The sequence below is a fragment of the Lipotes vexillifer genome, unplaced genomic scaffold (assembly GCF_000442215.2).
Source record: "Lipotes vexillifer unplaced genomic scaffold, Lipotes_vexillifer_v1.1 scaffold132, whole genome shotgun sequence".
Lineage (NCBI taxonomy): Eukaryota > Metazoa > Chordata > Mammalia > Artiodactyla > Lipotidae > Lipotes > Lipotes vexillifer.
Genome location: NW_006782535.1, coordinates 1,241,146 through 1,256,675, shown reverse-complemented (window position 1 = coordinate 1,256,675; position 15,530 = coordinate 1,241,146). Strand labels below are relative to the sequence as shown.

At 46.4% G+C, this 15,530-nt stretch overlaps 1 protein-coding gene across 1 annotated transcript in view; it reads right to left on the bottom strand.

Annotated features, from left to right (window-relative positions):
* COL4A1 (collagen type IV alpha 1 chain) overlaps nucleotides 1-15,111 on the bottom strand; it is a 148,445-nt gene extending 133,334 nt beyond the window's left edge. The window contains exon 1 of the mRNA XM_007455321.1: nucleotides 15,031-15,111. Coding sequence (XP_007455383.1) covers nucleotides 15,031-15,111 — 81 coding nt within the window. The remainder of the gene's footprint in view (nucleotides 1-15,030) is intronic.
* Between the last annotated feature and the right edge of the window lie 419 nt (nucleotides 15,112-15,530).

The window sequence follows — 15,530 nt, the reverse complement described above, 5'->3', positions numbered from 1 at the left end:
CCTCTCGCTGTTGTGGCCTCTCCCGTCGCGGAGCACAGGCTCCGGACGCGCAGGCTCAGCGGCCACGGCTCACGGGCCCAGCCGCTCCGCCGCATGTGGGATGATCTTCCCGGACCGGGGCGCGAACCCGCGTCCCCCGCATCGGCAGGCAGACTCGCAACCACCGCGCCACCAGGGAAGCCCTGAATTATTTTTTTATTGCTATAAGAAAATCTCAGTTCCTCCCACCTCGACCCCCTTCCCCAGAGTCTCTCCTCCTCCAAGCATCTGTGGTCATTCTCCTTCCATGGCTGAAAAATGCTGGGCTCCACTGAGGTTCACTCCATCATAGGACACACCAGGGCCAACAAGATGGGCTCAGAGCCCAAGTGCTGCCTTTTCTGTCACACGCGCCACCCAGGCCCACAGCGGGGGGCTGGCCCACCTGTGAAAGCTAGCCAAGGCCCAAACTCTAAAGAAATAAGACCGAAAGAGTATAAAACTGCGCATGTAAAGAAACATCTGCACGCGGGAGACACGGGTTCGAGCCCTGGTCCAGGAAGATCCCACATGCTGCGGAGCAACTAAGCCCGCGAGCCGCAACTACTGAGCCCGCGTGCCACAACTACTGAGGCCCACGCGCCTCGAGCCCGTGCTCCGCAACAAGAGAAGCCACTGCAATGAGAAGCCGACACACTGCAACGAAGAGTAGCCCCCGCTTGCCGCAACTAGGGAAAGCCCGCGCGCAGCAACGAAGACCCAACGCAGTCAAACATACATAAATAAAAGAGAAAAAAGATTAAAAAAAAAAAAAAAAGGAAACATCCGCTTTGTATGTCCTCAGGCTGCAAAGCTGATGGCTCTCATGTGTCATGGCTCTGACTCTGGGAAAAATGGATAAAACAACATACAAGCTAGTGGCTGGTGCATCTACCTGCTGGGCTGTTGATAATGAGAAAATCAACCCAATAGTTTTGCTCTGCCACGAACAGCTTTCAAGTTAATAATACTGCGTTCTCTCAAATTACACAGCTGTGTACCACCCAGGACTAGAACAAGCTGCTTTAAAGTCTGGAGTTGTTTCTAGTAGTTACTACTGTCCACCATCTGTCATCCTGACTTGAGGTCATCAGTGATTCTGCTCCAATATGGCAGATACGGCTCCAATCTGGCCGGCCATATGTTAATACGATGCTTGGTCCTACTGGAAACCTCAGCGGACCTTACCTCCTCTTTGCTGGCTGACACTTTATTTACGAAGAGGACGGCCAATGAAAGAATTAAGCTTAGTCTGGATCATTTCTATCATTATTTCCTAGCAAAAAGGCTCTGTAACATCAGACATTTCATCAGAGATTTTTACACATCTTTCCCCCACATTAATAGCTTTTCACGGTTGCAAGATAATATGGGCTATGTCCTGCCAATCGCCTAGGACAGCTGGCCAACACATTTTACCCAGAACTTTGACCTACGTTTTCTTTTTAAAGCCACTCAATATTTTCCCAGAAACAGTCTTCGTGTTTCTGATTCATTTGTCCCTAACTCACAAATTAGATGGGTTTTGCCCAGGAAACCTGGAAAACCTCGGTCCCTGCAACAAGGCTGGAATTATGCCGAACAGCATGACTGAGAGAAGAGGGCTCAAGGGCTAACTGTGACCAGAAGTCCTCCAGATTCGAGCAGGCGCTGAGCCAAAGGACACCCACTCTGCCTCTGTCCCACCGGGGTGGCCATACACAGTGGGGTGGCGTGACTACCGTACCCTTAGGGACTGGAGGTCCTCGGGGTGAGGCCCTGCTCAAAGCACCCCCCTTTCTGACTGCTTGCCTCAAGCCTCTTCACCCAGGGTCTTGCTGACTTGGCCACACAGCAATGCAACTGGAAGGCAAAGGACGACAGTCTTGCATCATCACTGTTGTGACACATGCCATTCTCATCAAAATGCCTGGAAGTCAAGAACACTGTAGAAACACATTTGCTTTTTGAAGTCTCCATCCTTACATCTGGTATTTCCACATCTGATGCCTTTGTCTACCCTAAATCTAAGTTGTTTTCCCATGGCCAGCCTTGCATAATTCCCAGGGCAGAGAGAACCCAGCTAATTCATTTCCCACCCTAGAGATATTTCAAAATTCCTAATTTCTAAATAAACGGAACAACACTGAATGTCTGCTAGCCTCATGAATTTACTATAGAGATACAAAGTAAGTAATAGTTCCTACAAGAAAATTCAGTTCTCTTCCTTGTATTTATAATTCTTTTAACCAAGCTGAATTTCTGAGGCTGAGCCATTCCTAAAACTGCCAAGAGGGACATCTTTTAAAATAATTTCTAGTTCAGCATGACCTAAGGCCAAAATTATTTGTCTTAATTCCATGCACGACCTTTGAGGGCAGCAATACTTGTCTGTTTTGTTCCACAGCCTGGTTGTACAATAAATATTAATTACATGAGTGAATGTACCAATGAAGGAATGAATACCTGTAATTACACTGATATACACACTCTATGTATGGTATGCATATAGCTAATATATGTGTATATTTATATATAGATACATGTATGTATATTTGCATGTGGCTGTTAACTGAAGGCACTTAATATACAAAAGCCCTAACATCCTATAAATGATCATTTGTAAAAATGTACAAATAAGACTCATTTCTTTAAGACATGTAGAGACCTCTGCAAAAAGACTCTTTTGATCAAGATATATGGGCGATACCATTCTTAGGCTTCTTGATGGATAAACATCCTCAATCTGTCACGTGTTGGGATTTTCCTCTTGCCCTGCCCCACTCTATGGCTTTCTGACCTCCACCTAAGGTGAATTCTAAATGGATCTCACAGCAAATGTTTATATGGCTGGCAGCCCCACCTCTGGTGCCCCTTAGACATTTTCTATCACGGAAAACGTCAGTCCAAGGCAGACAGAGACGCAGCCCCTCCAGCAGAGAATCAAAGTCAATGCCACGTGTGCTTTCCAGCCCTGGATGGAGCCTCCCCTGGAATCTGTCCTCACATCTGCGCTCATACCCAAACCCCTCGCTGACATGCAGGACCCGCAGACTCAGGAGGGACTGATTAGAAGTGATAAATCGATCACTAAAAGGTGAGCTTGTGGCCTTGAGCCAGACCCATTAAGTGGATGCCTTGGTGGAAAATTACCGGAATCAAGGATCAGACTCCAAGAAACCACATGCGTCTGAAAAGTTGAGGAAAGAGAGCCCTGGGAACCCTCCATTTCCCATGCTAAGGAAGAGATGCTTTTCCCATTTTACCAAGGTCAGGGAGAAAGGTCTCCAGGGTGACTCCAGTTTTGCACAAGTCATATGAAATTATGCTCTTTGCACATTAGTCACTAAGAGGAAGAAATCGATGGACGACAGTACTCTTCCAAGTGGCTATAAATTACCAACGGTCAGAATACCTCACAAGGACTGAAACAGTGGTAACACTGCCACTTCCTATACGAAATCACTACAGTACATTTCATTTCAATTTGCTTTTGTTGGTTTTATTGTTGTCATGCTTCAAAGCCCAGTTTTACATCTAGAAATACTTTAAGGATAGAATTATTCCCTTAAAATATGCAATTAAAACATATTTAATTAACTTGTGTGTGAACAGCATTATAATCCTAATAATCCAAGAAGCTTAAATTATCCAAGCTTATCTCATTTTAAGGAATGAAGCAGAAGTAAAAGAAAGATATTTTTCAGTCTACATAGTTTCAATTACAGATAAATACCAATAATATAATAATGAAATCAATATTACAAGCTAACATTTCTTGGACTAAGGATGTGGCAGTCACTCATGTATGTGCTTTACATGTATTATCACATGTACTATCTTCACAACAATCTTATAAAGAATTAGCTTTATTACCCCTATTATAGAGATGAGAAAACTGAGGCACAGAGAGGTTGAGCAGGTTGCCCAAGGTCAAACAGCTAGTTGCTGGTAAATCAAGGATTCAAATCCATGAGGTCTGGCTCCAGAGTCTGTGATTGTATGATGTTCTTTCTAGAGTTTCAGAAGCTAAGTGAAAACTTTTGGGGCAAAAAGAGAACAGTGAACATTTTAATTTGCTAGTGTCATATCTATTACACCATTATTAAAATTACTCTTACTTTACCTTGGGCATATATCAGAATACAAAGTATAAGAACAATTTTAACTGCCTGTGTATTTTTTGACCCAGAATGAGTACTCAACACACACTTACTGAATGCAATTTCAAATTATTTTGAATGCCAGAAGCGAGATACTGAGCTAAGAACATATTAATTTGTGCTGTGCGCTTAAGGGGATGCTTGCCTGTTTTACTTTCACTGGTGTGAAGAAAAAAATGGCACTTTGACTACAAATTTGGCTTCTAGTCTAAAACAATGCCCAAAGTTATGTATGTTTTAAATAAATTATCCAGTCAAAAGAAAAATACAAATATCTCTGTAACATATTAATGGATAATAACCTCCAGGAAAGAAGAGAAAATCTAAGGCCAACAAGAAATAATAGAAAATGATTAATTATAGAAATTTTTTAAAGTTTTAAAAGCCTGATTGGTGGACTCTAAGGGAATCAATAATTTCATGAAAAACTTCAGCTCTTCCTGACCTATTCTGCTGTCTTAAGCACTGGCCTTATCTTGAGTCTGGTTCTCCTTGTGGTTGCAAAGGGGAAGGTGGTTCCCTGTGTCAACTGATCCTCCGGGCCTTGCTCCCAGCAAGCTGGAGCCACAGAGACAAATCTTTCACATGAAGCACAGAATGCAAGTCTTTCCCTTTAGTCTGACTGGGCCCACTCAGGTCATGTGTCTATGACTAAATCAGTAGGAAACTCTAGGAGAAATCCATTTGTGGATTAACCAGACTCCATCTCTGGAGCTGGGAATGAACTCATCTTCCCTTTCATGATAGGAAGTGGTGGGAAGCTGAACAAAATGGAGTTCCTGACAGAAAGAAAAAACAGAGGAAATGGAAACTGGTTAGGTTTTGAAAACCTGAAGTTTTCAAAATGATAAATGATGCGGATTTAAGTGGAAGAGGCATTTTTTCTGCCTTTAATAAATATATAATGTATACGTTAAAAGAAAAAAAAAAGTTTTAAAAGCCTGAATTCCAGAATAAAGAAATATAATTTTTATTATTTTCTGGTATTTAGGAAAACAAATTTTAATTATCACTAAGGCGTCCATAGCTATTTGTTCAGAGTTACTTTAACAAACTGATAAGAAGCATCTGTTGTTAGCATAATGTTTACATGCACAAATGTTTGTTAAAGATAAGGTGTGAATGAGGGATGAATCGAGAAGATTGCTGCTCATCCCGTGTGATAAAGAGTGCGTCACCACCAGCTTATCAGCGACTGGGGCTGATTCTGGACCAGGTCTGCATACTTATCTGAAATACACGGACCCAGGGGCTGCACTACCCATATTTTAGTATTTTTTCCCATCACTAACCCATCTTCCTGCTTTGGCAAGTTCATCTTAATTTTACAGGCCATTTCCTGACCAAAAATTACGAGTTATCTTAAACCGCTAACCCCAAGTGGTCTCTAATCTCCAGGAAATGGATTTGGCCATAAGAAGACACAAAATAGGAATCCTTCATTCAGGGGCCCAGGAGGCCAAGGCTCAGAGGAGGTGGGCGAGGGTGGGCACTGCAAGAAGGTGAAGGCACACCCTGGGGGTGCCTGCTCACAAACCTGAGTGGGTTCTGGCTCGACCAGCCTCTACGCAAACACCGAGTCCACCATCAGCAGATGCCAAGGTGAGAATGGAGAGCCTTAAAGATGGAAAAACTCTGACATACAGTGGATCATCCTGAGAACACCCGTGTCCCATGTCTTGATGGGGACGGGAGGGGACCACAGAGGACAAGGGTCTTCTCCGGGCTCCAGCTGTCCCCATTTCCCATCGGCCACGCCCCCTCCTCCAGCATCCTGGCACCCCACATGCCTGCATCAGGACCTTCCCACTCCTAACCCCCCAAATAGCACCACAGGGCTGGAAGTGCTGCAGTAACAACAACCAACAAGAAAAAGGGAACATCAGACTCAGGAGAGTCATTTTAAATACAGAGGTTCAGCTTTTGCTTGAGTGCAGACCACTCTCCCAGAGCAGCATGTCTACAGCTCACATCTATCAAGCGGCTGCCCCTGTAAGTGAAGAGAATGGACGAGATCTGTGGTCCCCAGACCTCCACCACCAGCATCACCTGTTGGAAATGCGATTCTCAGGTGCACCCGCACCCCTAATCAGAGAAGCCGGGAGGGGGGCCGGGCGTCTGTGTCCCACCCAGCGTCCCAGGGGATTCTGCTGTGAGCTCCAGTTCCAGACCCACTGCTCTGGTGGCCTTCTGTGTTTCTCCAGCCTCAAGATGCCCTGATGATATAATTACTTTGCTATTTATTCCTCAGAATTCGCTCATTTAACGAGCATGCAGCCAGCACGGTATAAACGCTTTACAAACGTTAGCTCGTTTAATCCTCATGCCTGTCCTGGAATCGAGGCACTACGGCTGTCCCCATTTTACAGATGACAAAAGCTGGACAGAGAGAGAAGTAAGTTGCACACGTCCACACAGCTGTAAGAGGCAGAGCTGGGATTCAAAGCAGCACCCATGTGCTCCCATGAAGTGCCCACCACCCCATGCGGGCAGAGTGTGTCTCTGGGCTATGTTCCTCTCTGGATGTACTTGAAACACTGCAATTGTCTTTCCAGGAGTTTAATGCAAACTTCGTAGAGAAATAGGCATTTCTTTTGCCTGGCTAATTTTAGAGTTCTTGGAGTTAGGCTGAATTCTCCCACAGTATGCAATGACTTCCATTTAAGACACATAGTTAGATCAAGTATTTTCCAAATGGACACTGCAAACAAAAATGGACCAAACTATAATTATGCAGCCTTTTTCCCTAATAAAACTTTGCACATTATAGGTCATAATGATAATAATACCACCTTAACCCAAGCTTTAATGCAAGAACAGTCTGGGCCTGGTGAATAAGTCTCATGCAACTCTGTAATAACTTCGTGACATTAAAGTTTTATTCTTTAAAAAAATGCCAAAACGCAACTCGAAAATCAAAGCTAATGAGGAAAAGGAGTTGCTTATGTTTAAAAATGACATTTTCAAGCTGATGCTCTTGGATGATAGGGAAATTACGGAAATTAAAACTCTCATGCTCAAGAAAAAGTCATTACTTGCATAAAAGGATAACCGGATTTTAGAATAAATTTTGATTGCTTTTTCTTATTACAAAAATAATATGCTTACTCTTTTAAAATAAAGTATTGTTAGAGATGTAGCAGTCAAATCTGCTACTGATTAAAATATACATAAATATTATTTCTTTAATAGAAATGAAGGAAAAACACCACAATAGTTATCATCGGGCCCATTTGTAACATTCTGAAACAGGAAACCAATGCTGACTTAGCACCCTCAAAGATGCCGCATATGCTAACGGAGGGCTGTTAGGAGTGTCTATCTCTCTGAAGTGAAGACACAGGCTGCCGTGCACCTAGATCCTCTGAGCTTTCTTCAGCTCTAGGTGTGTGAGTGGCAGCTGGGAAAAGCTTGTGCAAACAGCGTTGGAAACACTGAGCTCCAACTAGAAAACCCTGAGTTTTGTTCTTCGTAAAGGAATATACTGATTTTCTAAAGGAATATGCTGATTTTCTAAAGCAAAACTCAATACAATTTTTTTAACAATTTCAATTAAATGTCAAATACAGGAATATTGTCTCTACATATTCTGTTGAGTTGGACAGCGTTTATTGAATCAGCTCAACTCTGTGTGAGTGACTCTACCACGGGTCTCCAACTGTCAGGAAATTTGGTGAAAAGGGAACAGGGCAACTGACATCAAATTGGCCTCTCCCAGGTCACAGCCAGCATCTCTTCATGTTATCTGAATTAGAAAGAAATGCACACAGCACACAAAGACCTGTATCCAGTAATAAACAACAGTTAATTCCAAAACTCCTAACAAAGTCTTGGTGAGCAGGAAAGGATGAGGACGCTGGATCATTCTCTACCAGCGAGAGAACCAACACATACGCATGCAACATATTGCCTTAATATCTGATTCGGACGCTTGGCACTTGGCTTTTACTTGACCACAAATCAAGCAAGCTTTAAAACTCAGATGACTTTAAATGTTCTTATAGTGTGCAGACTACAAACCAAACCTAGCAAAGCAGGAATATTACTAAGCCACGGAATAAACTATTTACACAAAGAGTTCAGCCTTGTGTATATTTCCAAGTCGTGTTTAGTCTATGGCGGAATATCTGCTCCAAATTCCAAATTAAGAGGAAACACCTTCGTTTGGCATTACTTTCCTTTGTGTTGCCTAAAACTGCTACAGGGTCAGCAACGCAACACAATTTCCGGGAGCAGGCACTCAGCTCCTGCCAGGCCTCCCCAGGGTCCAGAGAGAAAGTCAGGCAGGATCACTGAACCCACTTCAAGTAATTCACGACTTCCCTCCATGCATCAGGTACTCCCCCAGACAGTGGGGGCATTTTTCAAAGAAGCTCTGTCCTCCAGCATCTCAAAATCATCAAGGGTGTTGAACCAACATACACGAGACAATGAGATCCCAGCCACGTAGCAGTGATAACAGCTATCGTCTTCTCAGGGTTTACTTGCTTCACACGTACAACCTCTCTGAACGTCTTAAAGGTGTCTGCAGATGTTGTGTTGTCCTCATTTGATGGATCAGGGACCCGAGGCTCAAAGAGATTACACTGCTCCATGGAACACAGAGGTAAGTCCTTCATGACAACTACCCACGCTGCATGCTGGGGAGTATGAAGACGAAGACTGGATAAGTCCATGAATCCACATGGCGAAGGGTATGTAAAGCCAAGCCAAATTATAACAACAGCAAGATACCACTACACATCTATTAGCGTGGCCAAAATCCAAAACACTGACAACACCAAATGCTGACAAGGATGTGGAGCAACAGGAACTCTCATTCATGCTGATGGGAATTCAGAATGGCTCAGCCACTTTGGAAGAGAGTTTGCTGCTTTCTTACGAAGCCAAACATACTCTTACCATATGATCCAGCAATTGTGCACTTTGGTATCTACCCAAAGGAGTTGAAAACTTAGGTCCACACAAGAAGCTGCACACAGATGTTTATAGAAGCTTTATTCAAAATCAGCCAAAACTTGGAAGCAACCAAGGTGTCTTTCAGTAGATGAGTGGATAGATAAACTGTGGTCCATGCAGACCACGGAATATTATTCAGTGCTAAAAAGAAATGGGCTATCAAGCCATGCAGAGACATGGAAGAAATTTAAATGCATATGAATAAGTGAAAGAAGCCAATGGATATGGGGAGGGGGAAGGGTAAGCTGTGACAAAACGAGAGAGAGGCATGGACAGATATACGCTACCAAACGTAAGGTAGATAGCTAGTGGGAAGCAGCCGCATAGCACAGGGAGATCAGCTCGGTGCTTTGTGACCACCTGGAGGGGTGGGATAGGGAGGGTGGGAGGGAGGGAGACGCAAGAGGGAAGAGATATGGGAACATATGTATATATATAACTGATTCACTTTGTTATAAAGCAGAAACTAACACACCATTGTAAAGCAATTATACGCCAATAAAGATGTAAAAAAAGAAAAAAAGAAGCCAATGGGAAAAATCTACATAATGTATGATTCCAGCTACATGAAAAGGCAAAACTATGGAGACAGTAAAAAGATCAACAGTTGCCAGGGTTTGGGGAGAGAAGGGGATGAACAGGCAGAGCACAGAGGACTTTTAGGGCAGTGAAAATACTCTGTGTGATACTATAATGATGGCTACACGCCATTACACATTTATCCAGATCCAATGATATACAACACTAAGAGTGAACCCTAAGATAAACTACGGACTTTGGGTGATGGCAGTGGGTCAGTGTAGGTTCATCAGTTGTGACAAACGCACCAACTGGTGGGGGATGTTGATAGTGGGCAAGGCCGTGCTTGTGGGGACACAGGGGGTAGATGGAAAATCTCTGTACCTTCCTCTCAATTTCGCCTTGACCCTGAAACTGCCCTGAACAATAAAGTCTTTATTAAAAATGAACAAATGAAAACCACCCAGCCAAAGAGTTGGAGACTTTTAGTCAGACAGGAGGTAGCCACTGTCAGATGCTGCGCAGAGGAATCACGTGGTCATAGCGGGATCTCTGAAGACAGACGCAGGACAACGTGAGGAATGGGCTGGGGAGAAGACAAGGCTGAAAGTGGGGCAGGAGCGGGAGGGATTCACGGCGATCCTGGCACAGGGCGAGTACACCTGGAATGGTGTCGCAGCCATGGGAAGAGACGGCCAAGGGGGATCTGAGGGACAGGTAGAAGGAGGAAGGGTGGAACGAGTGCCTGGGTGACGTGAAGGTTAAAAAGGAGGGAAGGGTGAGGCCTCCACATGAAGCCACGGTCTCTGGGTTGAGCATCACGTAATACTGGGGCATCAACGACCAAAACGGGCCACTTGGGAAGCAGGGGAGTCGGTTGGTGAAAGATGGAAAGCTCGGTTCTGGACATATTTGCTAAGTCTGCAATCAAAGCAGGACAGCGGAGGTGAGATGTTCCAGGCGAACGTGAGGAGACCAGACTGGGGTTCAAGAGAAAGGTTTGGAGTCCCCTTCACGGAATGCTGACAAATCAACGGAGTGGGGAGGGTGGAGAGAAAGAGAAGCCTGCTGGAGCCCAGCCCCGGGGCCCACCCACCCTGAGGGCTCTGGAAGAGGAAGAACAGAGAAACAGAAAGGACCCCAAGAAAGACTGATGTCACAGGACTAAGACCAGGAGAACAATGGAGGGAAATACAGGACGGAACCGGTCCCCGTGTGCCAGACTATAAAATGCTATAACCCCAGAGTCATTCTTCAAGCGGTAAACTCCTCAAAAGAAACTGACGATTGAACCATTTTCTGGTTCACATCTCTGTCATTGTGCGCACAAGAATGGGAGGAATATGTCTTTTGTATTGTTCTATAGCTGACATTTCTTAGTGGTTGTTTAATAACAGCAGAAGAACAATGCTCTGATGATATTATTTTAGGCGTTCTATTGTTGCTTTTGCTTATTTGAGCCCAAGAACTCAAAATACCCAATCTGCCTGAGAGACATTTTAATGAGGCTAATGCTTGTCCAGTTTCTGGAACCGTTGCTAGAACAAACATCGTATACCTCATCAAGACAAGTGCTGTAAATTATTCACTGACTGATGCCCCCTCCATCTCTAAAAGGATTTGTTTCAGCGGGTCACTTGTGGGTTCAGTTTGTCTGCAAAATCTCTACCAGTTCTAAACTAGATAACCACACTTGTTCAGTGATGGCCATCCTCCCCAGTTCCAAGAAATCTGAAGACAGTCCTGTTAATGGATAATGCAGGCTTTTGTGAATTCCCCCATGCCCTTGCCCCCGTGAGGGGAGGTGTTCTCGGTCAGCTCCTAAAGGCACTCCCGCCTACAATCAGTCATCCGTGCTATAACTCTGCAGACATCCCAATCCACCTGCCACCTCCGGAGGGGGCCTTTGGTTGGGCTGCGGTCTTATCGCCGCTCTCCTAGACCTCCTTGTGTCTCCACCCCTCCCAGGGGAAAGCTCAGATATCACGCCTATTAGTCATACAAGCAATGGCACCTTGGTACCTCGAAGGAGGGAACCTTAAGGTCTTCTTTACATGCAAAGACAGCCTGATGTGTGAAAGGGCACAGGAAGAACTATGCAACCTTCTGAGTATGATGCACATGACAATTCATATGAAACAAGACGCCAGGTCTATAGCTCCCATTCCTTCCTCAGAGTCAGAGGTGGGATATCCTCCTGGAAGTTTCCTCTGAGCTCCCCAAAGCTAGGTTAGGTGCTCCTATGGCCCTAGGTTTACCCTGACTGTAGCGTTTACCAGCCTGAGTTGTATCTGCCTGTTTCTCAGCACTTCTCAGGAGACCACAGCCTTCCTGGGGGAGGAGGGTGGGCCCCACTCACTGATGCACGGCCTGGCGGGGGGTGTGGCCTGAAGATGTGCTCAAGGCGCATGTGTGGGATGAAAGCAGGAAGGATGGATGGGGGGGTGGGGGAGCAGATCCGCTAGGGAAATTGAGGCAGGGGGTTACCAAGTCCTCTGAAATCACCTGATTAATCAGATCAGAAAGAACATTTAGGATCCTCCAGTCTCTAAACCACACTTGTTCTGTGTGTGTGTGTGTGTGACACCATTAACACACACACTAATAATTCTCTAAGTGTACACTCATACACACAGGCTAGGCACACTGTTTCTCCTGGCTGGTATCAGAGGTGCTCTCCCCTTCAGCCCCATCCAGCTCCATGCATGAAGAACACGATGATTTAGGTTATATCTTCACCAAGCTCACTCCTGAATACTGAGCTTATGCTGCTGCCCCTGGTACTCAGTCAAAAATCAGCCTTCTCTCTGAAATGACATTCCCAGCAGAACGTGGTCCACATTCATATCAGAATTAAGCATCCGTTTGAGTTCTAGGTCATTCAGTCTCAGAATGGTGACTAATGGTCTGGAGATGCCAACACCCCTACTCAGGCATCACCACACTTTGGCGAAAGTTCACGTTTCTGATCCTGAAAAATAATTTGTAAAGAAGGCATCATACAGACCAGCTGGAGGGGGGAGTCCGGAGGCTGCAGGAGGAAGAATTCATTCAGCTAGTGACTGCGTGAGTCAGAACCGAGGACCCTCAATCATAACACTATGGGCACATTTTTGTCTTAGGTCTGCACCCTATTCCTCCTTCCTTGCCAAAGAAAGCAAAGTTGGGGAGGGGAGGGGGGGTAGGAAAAAAAATTACTGGCTTAGAAAATCCACCCACTGGTAAATGAACAGTATGGCCACAGCAGATATGATCAAATATAAAATCAAACAGCCTTTCATGTGAATAACAATAATAGTAAGTACAATGTCTGCCTGGCACCTAGTAGGTGACATTTGGGTGTACCAATGCACGTAACACAGATTCAGATACTCCAAAAAAGCAGGTAATCCAAGAATCATTTTTATTGGCTTCTGAATTAGGATTTGATTGACTGGCAGCATCTTATCATTTAAAATGCATTTTTAAATGATATTCTGCTTGAGTCAATATGGAAATTATTTCAACTTTTTGGTATCCCTAACAGCTGATTTTGGAAGGAGGTAAGCAAAAAAAAAAAAAAAATGTCACTGATGGTGTGAAAAGTGAGACAAATTTTAAAATTAGCCAGATATTATTTTAAATGGATTTTCTTATACAGCCATAAGTCATGTTCATATTAATAAATTTTCTCTCTCTGAATAAACCAGGGAAAACATGGCAAAATGATAATACCCATTAAGCCAACTGGTGATCAGAGGGTGTCCACGTGCCAGATCTCTTAAAACATTACATGAGATTTGAAGGATACAGCAGAGCCAGGACAGGGTCGTACAAGGAAAGTAAAATAAGCCCAAACTCAACAGTAATGAGTTTGATTTCCCACCCACTGAGTGGCTCATTCTTCAAAGCCCTGGCTATTTGAAAAGCCAGCTCTCATAATTGGCTTTGCTTTGCTAATATTATCGATCAGAAAATCCAAGTCCAGAGCTTCGTATTTCCAAATAGAGGCCCTTCTCTCATTTCCTTGCCGTCTCTCCTTGGAAATTGTAAATCTTTGGGTCAATGGTTCTAGACCCAAATCAAGTGCTCTAGAGCCACCTCTTTTGGAAGTATTTTGTCATCATGACCACAGAGTGTTTAAATAACCGACTAGGGTGCCTGGCTAGACTCTGGGCTGAAGTTAACTGCTTGTGTCATCATTAGGCCTTTCCATACCTAGTGACACAGCTGCCAGCCAAGAGCCAGACTCTCAACTGCAAGACATGTATGCATATCACCAGTTGATTCTGGCAAGTAACAGTTAATAATTTATATACAATTAACTGAAGTCAGTGAGCATCATTCTTCCTGAAGAGAAGAAAAGAACAAAAAACAAACAAAACAAAAAACTAAGCAAAATCAGGATGTGAAACAAGAGTAAGTGGGAAATGCCGAAAGTAGTAACATCATTTTTAAATATCTGGGGAGGGGGGATGCAAAATGTGTTGAGAAGGCACACCTTCCCAGGGTTTTGTCTACAAGGCTGTGACACTGGGAAACAGCTGAGGTTTTTACTCCCTCTGAGGGGAAGGAAAAAAGCAAAGAGCACCAGTACATCAGGGACCGTCTAGAGCTGGACGCCTTTACTTGTGCAAACCGAACTCCCAGATCCTTTCCGGGCAAGCGCACAGCCGGAGGAAATGAAAACTAGGGAAACGATCTGTGCACAGAACAATGAGATGCAGTTTCATTTTGGTTTCACACTCAAACATAATGTGGTTATAATTTTCTTACTATATTAGTAAAAGTCATCGAGTCGAGTATGGAAACGTTTGAAAGCTGCACGACAGAAAAGCTCCTCTGCTGTCCCTTAGCGTGCTGCAGCGACAGCAAAGTCGTGGGAAAGCAAAGATACAGCTGTTTCCAGGCAAACGGCCCAGGACTGTTCAGCATCAACCACCAGAGTCTCCAAAGCTCCAGAGAAACACGCCCAAAGCGACTCCCGGGCACATGTGTGGGGCTCCGAACAGCACGGGGCGCGCGTGTCCAGCCCTCCGGCCCCCGGCCCACTCGGGCGCCCAGGGCAGGTGAAGGCGCCCGACGGCCAGGCGCCCCCGAGGTGCGAGTTCAAATCCCCCTGACTCCCGGGCACCCTCACCCCGCGCGGGGCGCACCAAGTTCTGCTCGCCCGCCCCCGGCCCCGAGGAGTCCCCTGACTCGCCCCTACCCAGCCCACAACAAAGGAGGCTCCCTAATGGATGCGCGATCGCACCCCAGGGGGTCACCGGCGAGGACCGGCCGCGAGAGTGCGCCCGGTTGTGCCGCGCGCGACCCCCGGGCCCGGAGGGCGGCTCCGGCTGGGGACAAAGGGGCCGCGCGGGGCGACGGGGCTCGGGGCGGGACGCCGGGAGCCGAGCCGGCCGGGACTCACCTTCGCGGCGGCCCGGCTGCTCTCCTCGTGGAGCAGGAGGGCGGTGGGCAGCAGCAGCCAGACGCCGAGCCGGGGCCCCATGGTGGCGCGCCCGGGGCGGCGTGGGCCGGCGGCGGACGGCGGGGGCCGGCGCCCGGGCTCTTGGGGGCGGCGGCGTGTGGCTCACTCTCGCAGGGCCGGGACTCGAGCGCGGCGCACCGTCCCGGGCGCGGCAGCTCGCGGCGGAGACCTGAGCGCGACCAGGCGAGCTCCCCAATTTGTTGGCGCTGCCCCTCCCCTCGGCGGCGCGGGGCGGGCGGCGCCTCAAAGGGGGAGGACCCTTCGGCGCGGGTAAGAGGCGGCAGGAGCGCGCGGCCGGGGGATTGTGGCCGCCGCGCGCCGGGACGCAGGGATCCGCGCTCTGTACCCACCGCCGCCGCTGCCCGCCCCGCGCCCCGCGTTCGCCGACCCGGTGGAGCTCCGAGGGCGGACGCGCGGGCCCGAGGTCGGCCAGGGGAGGC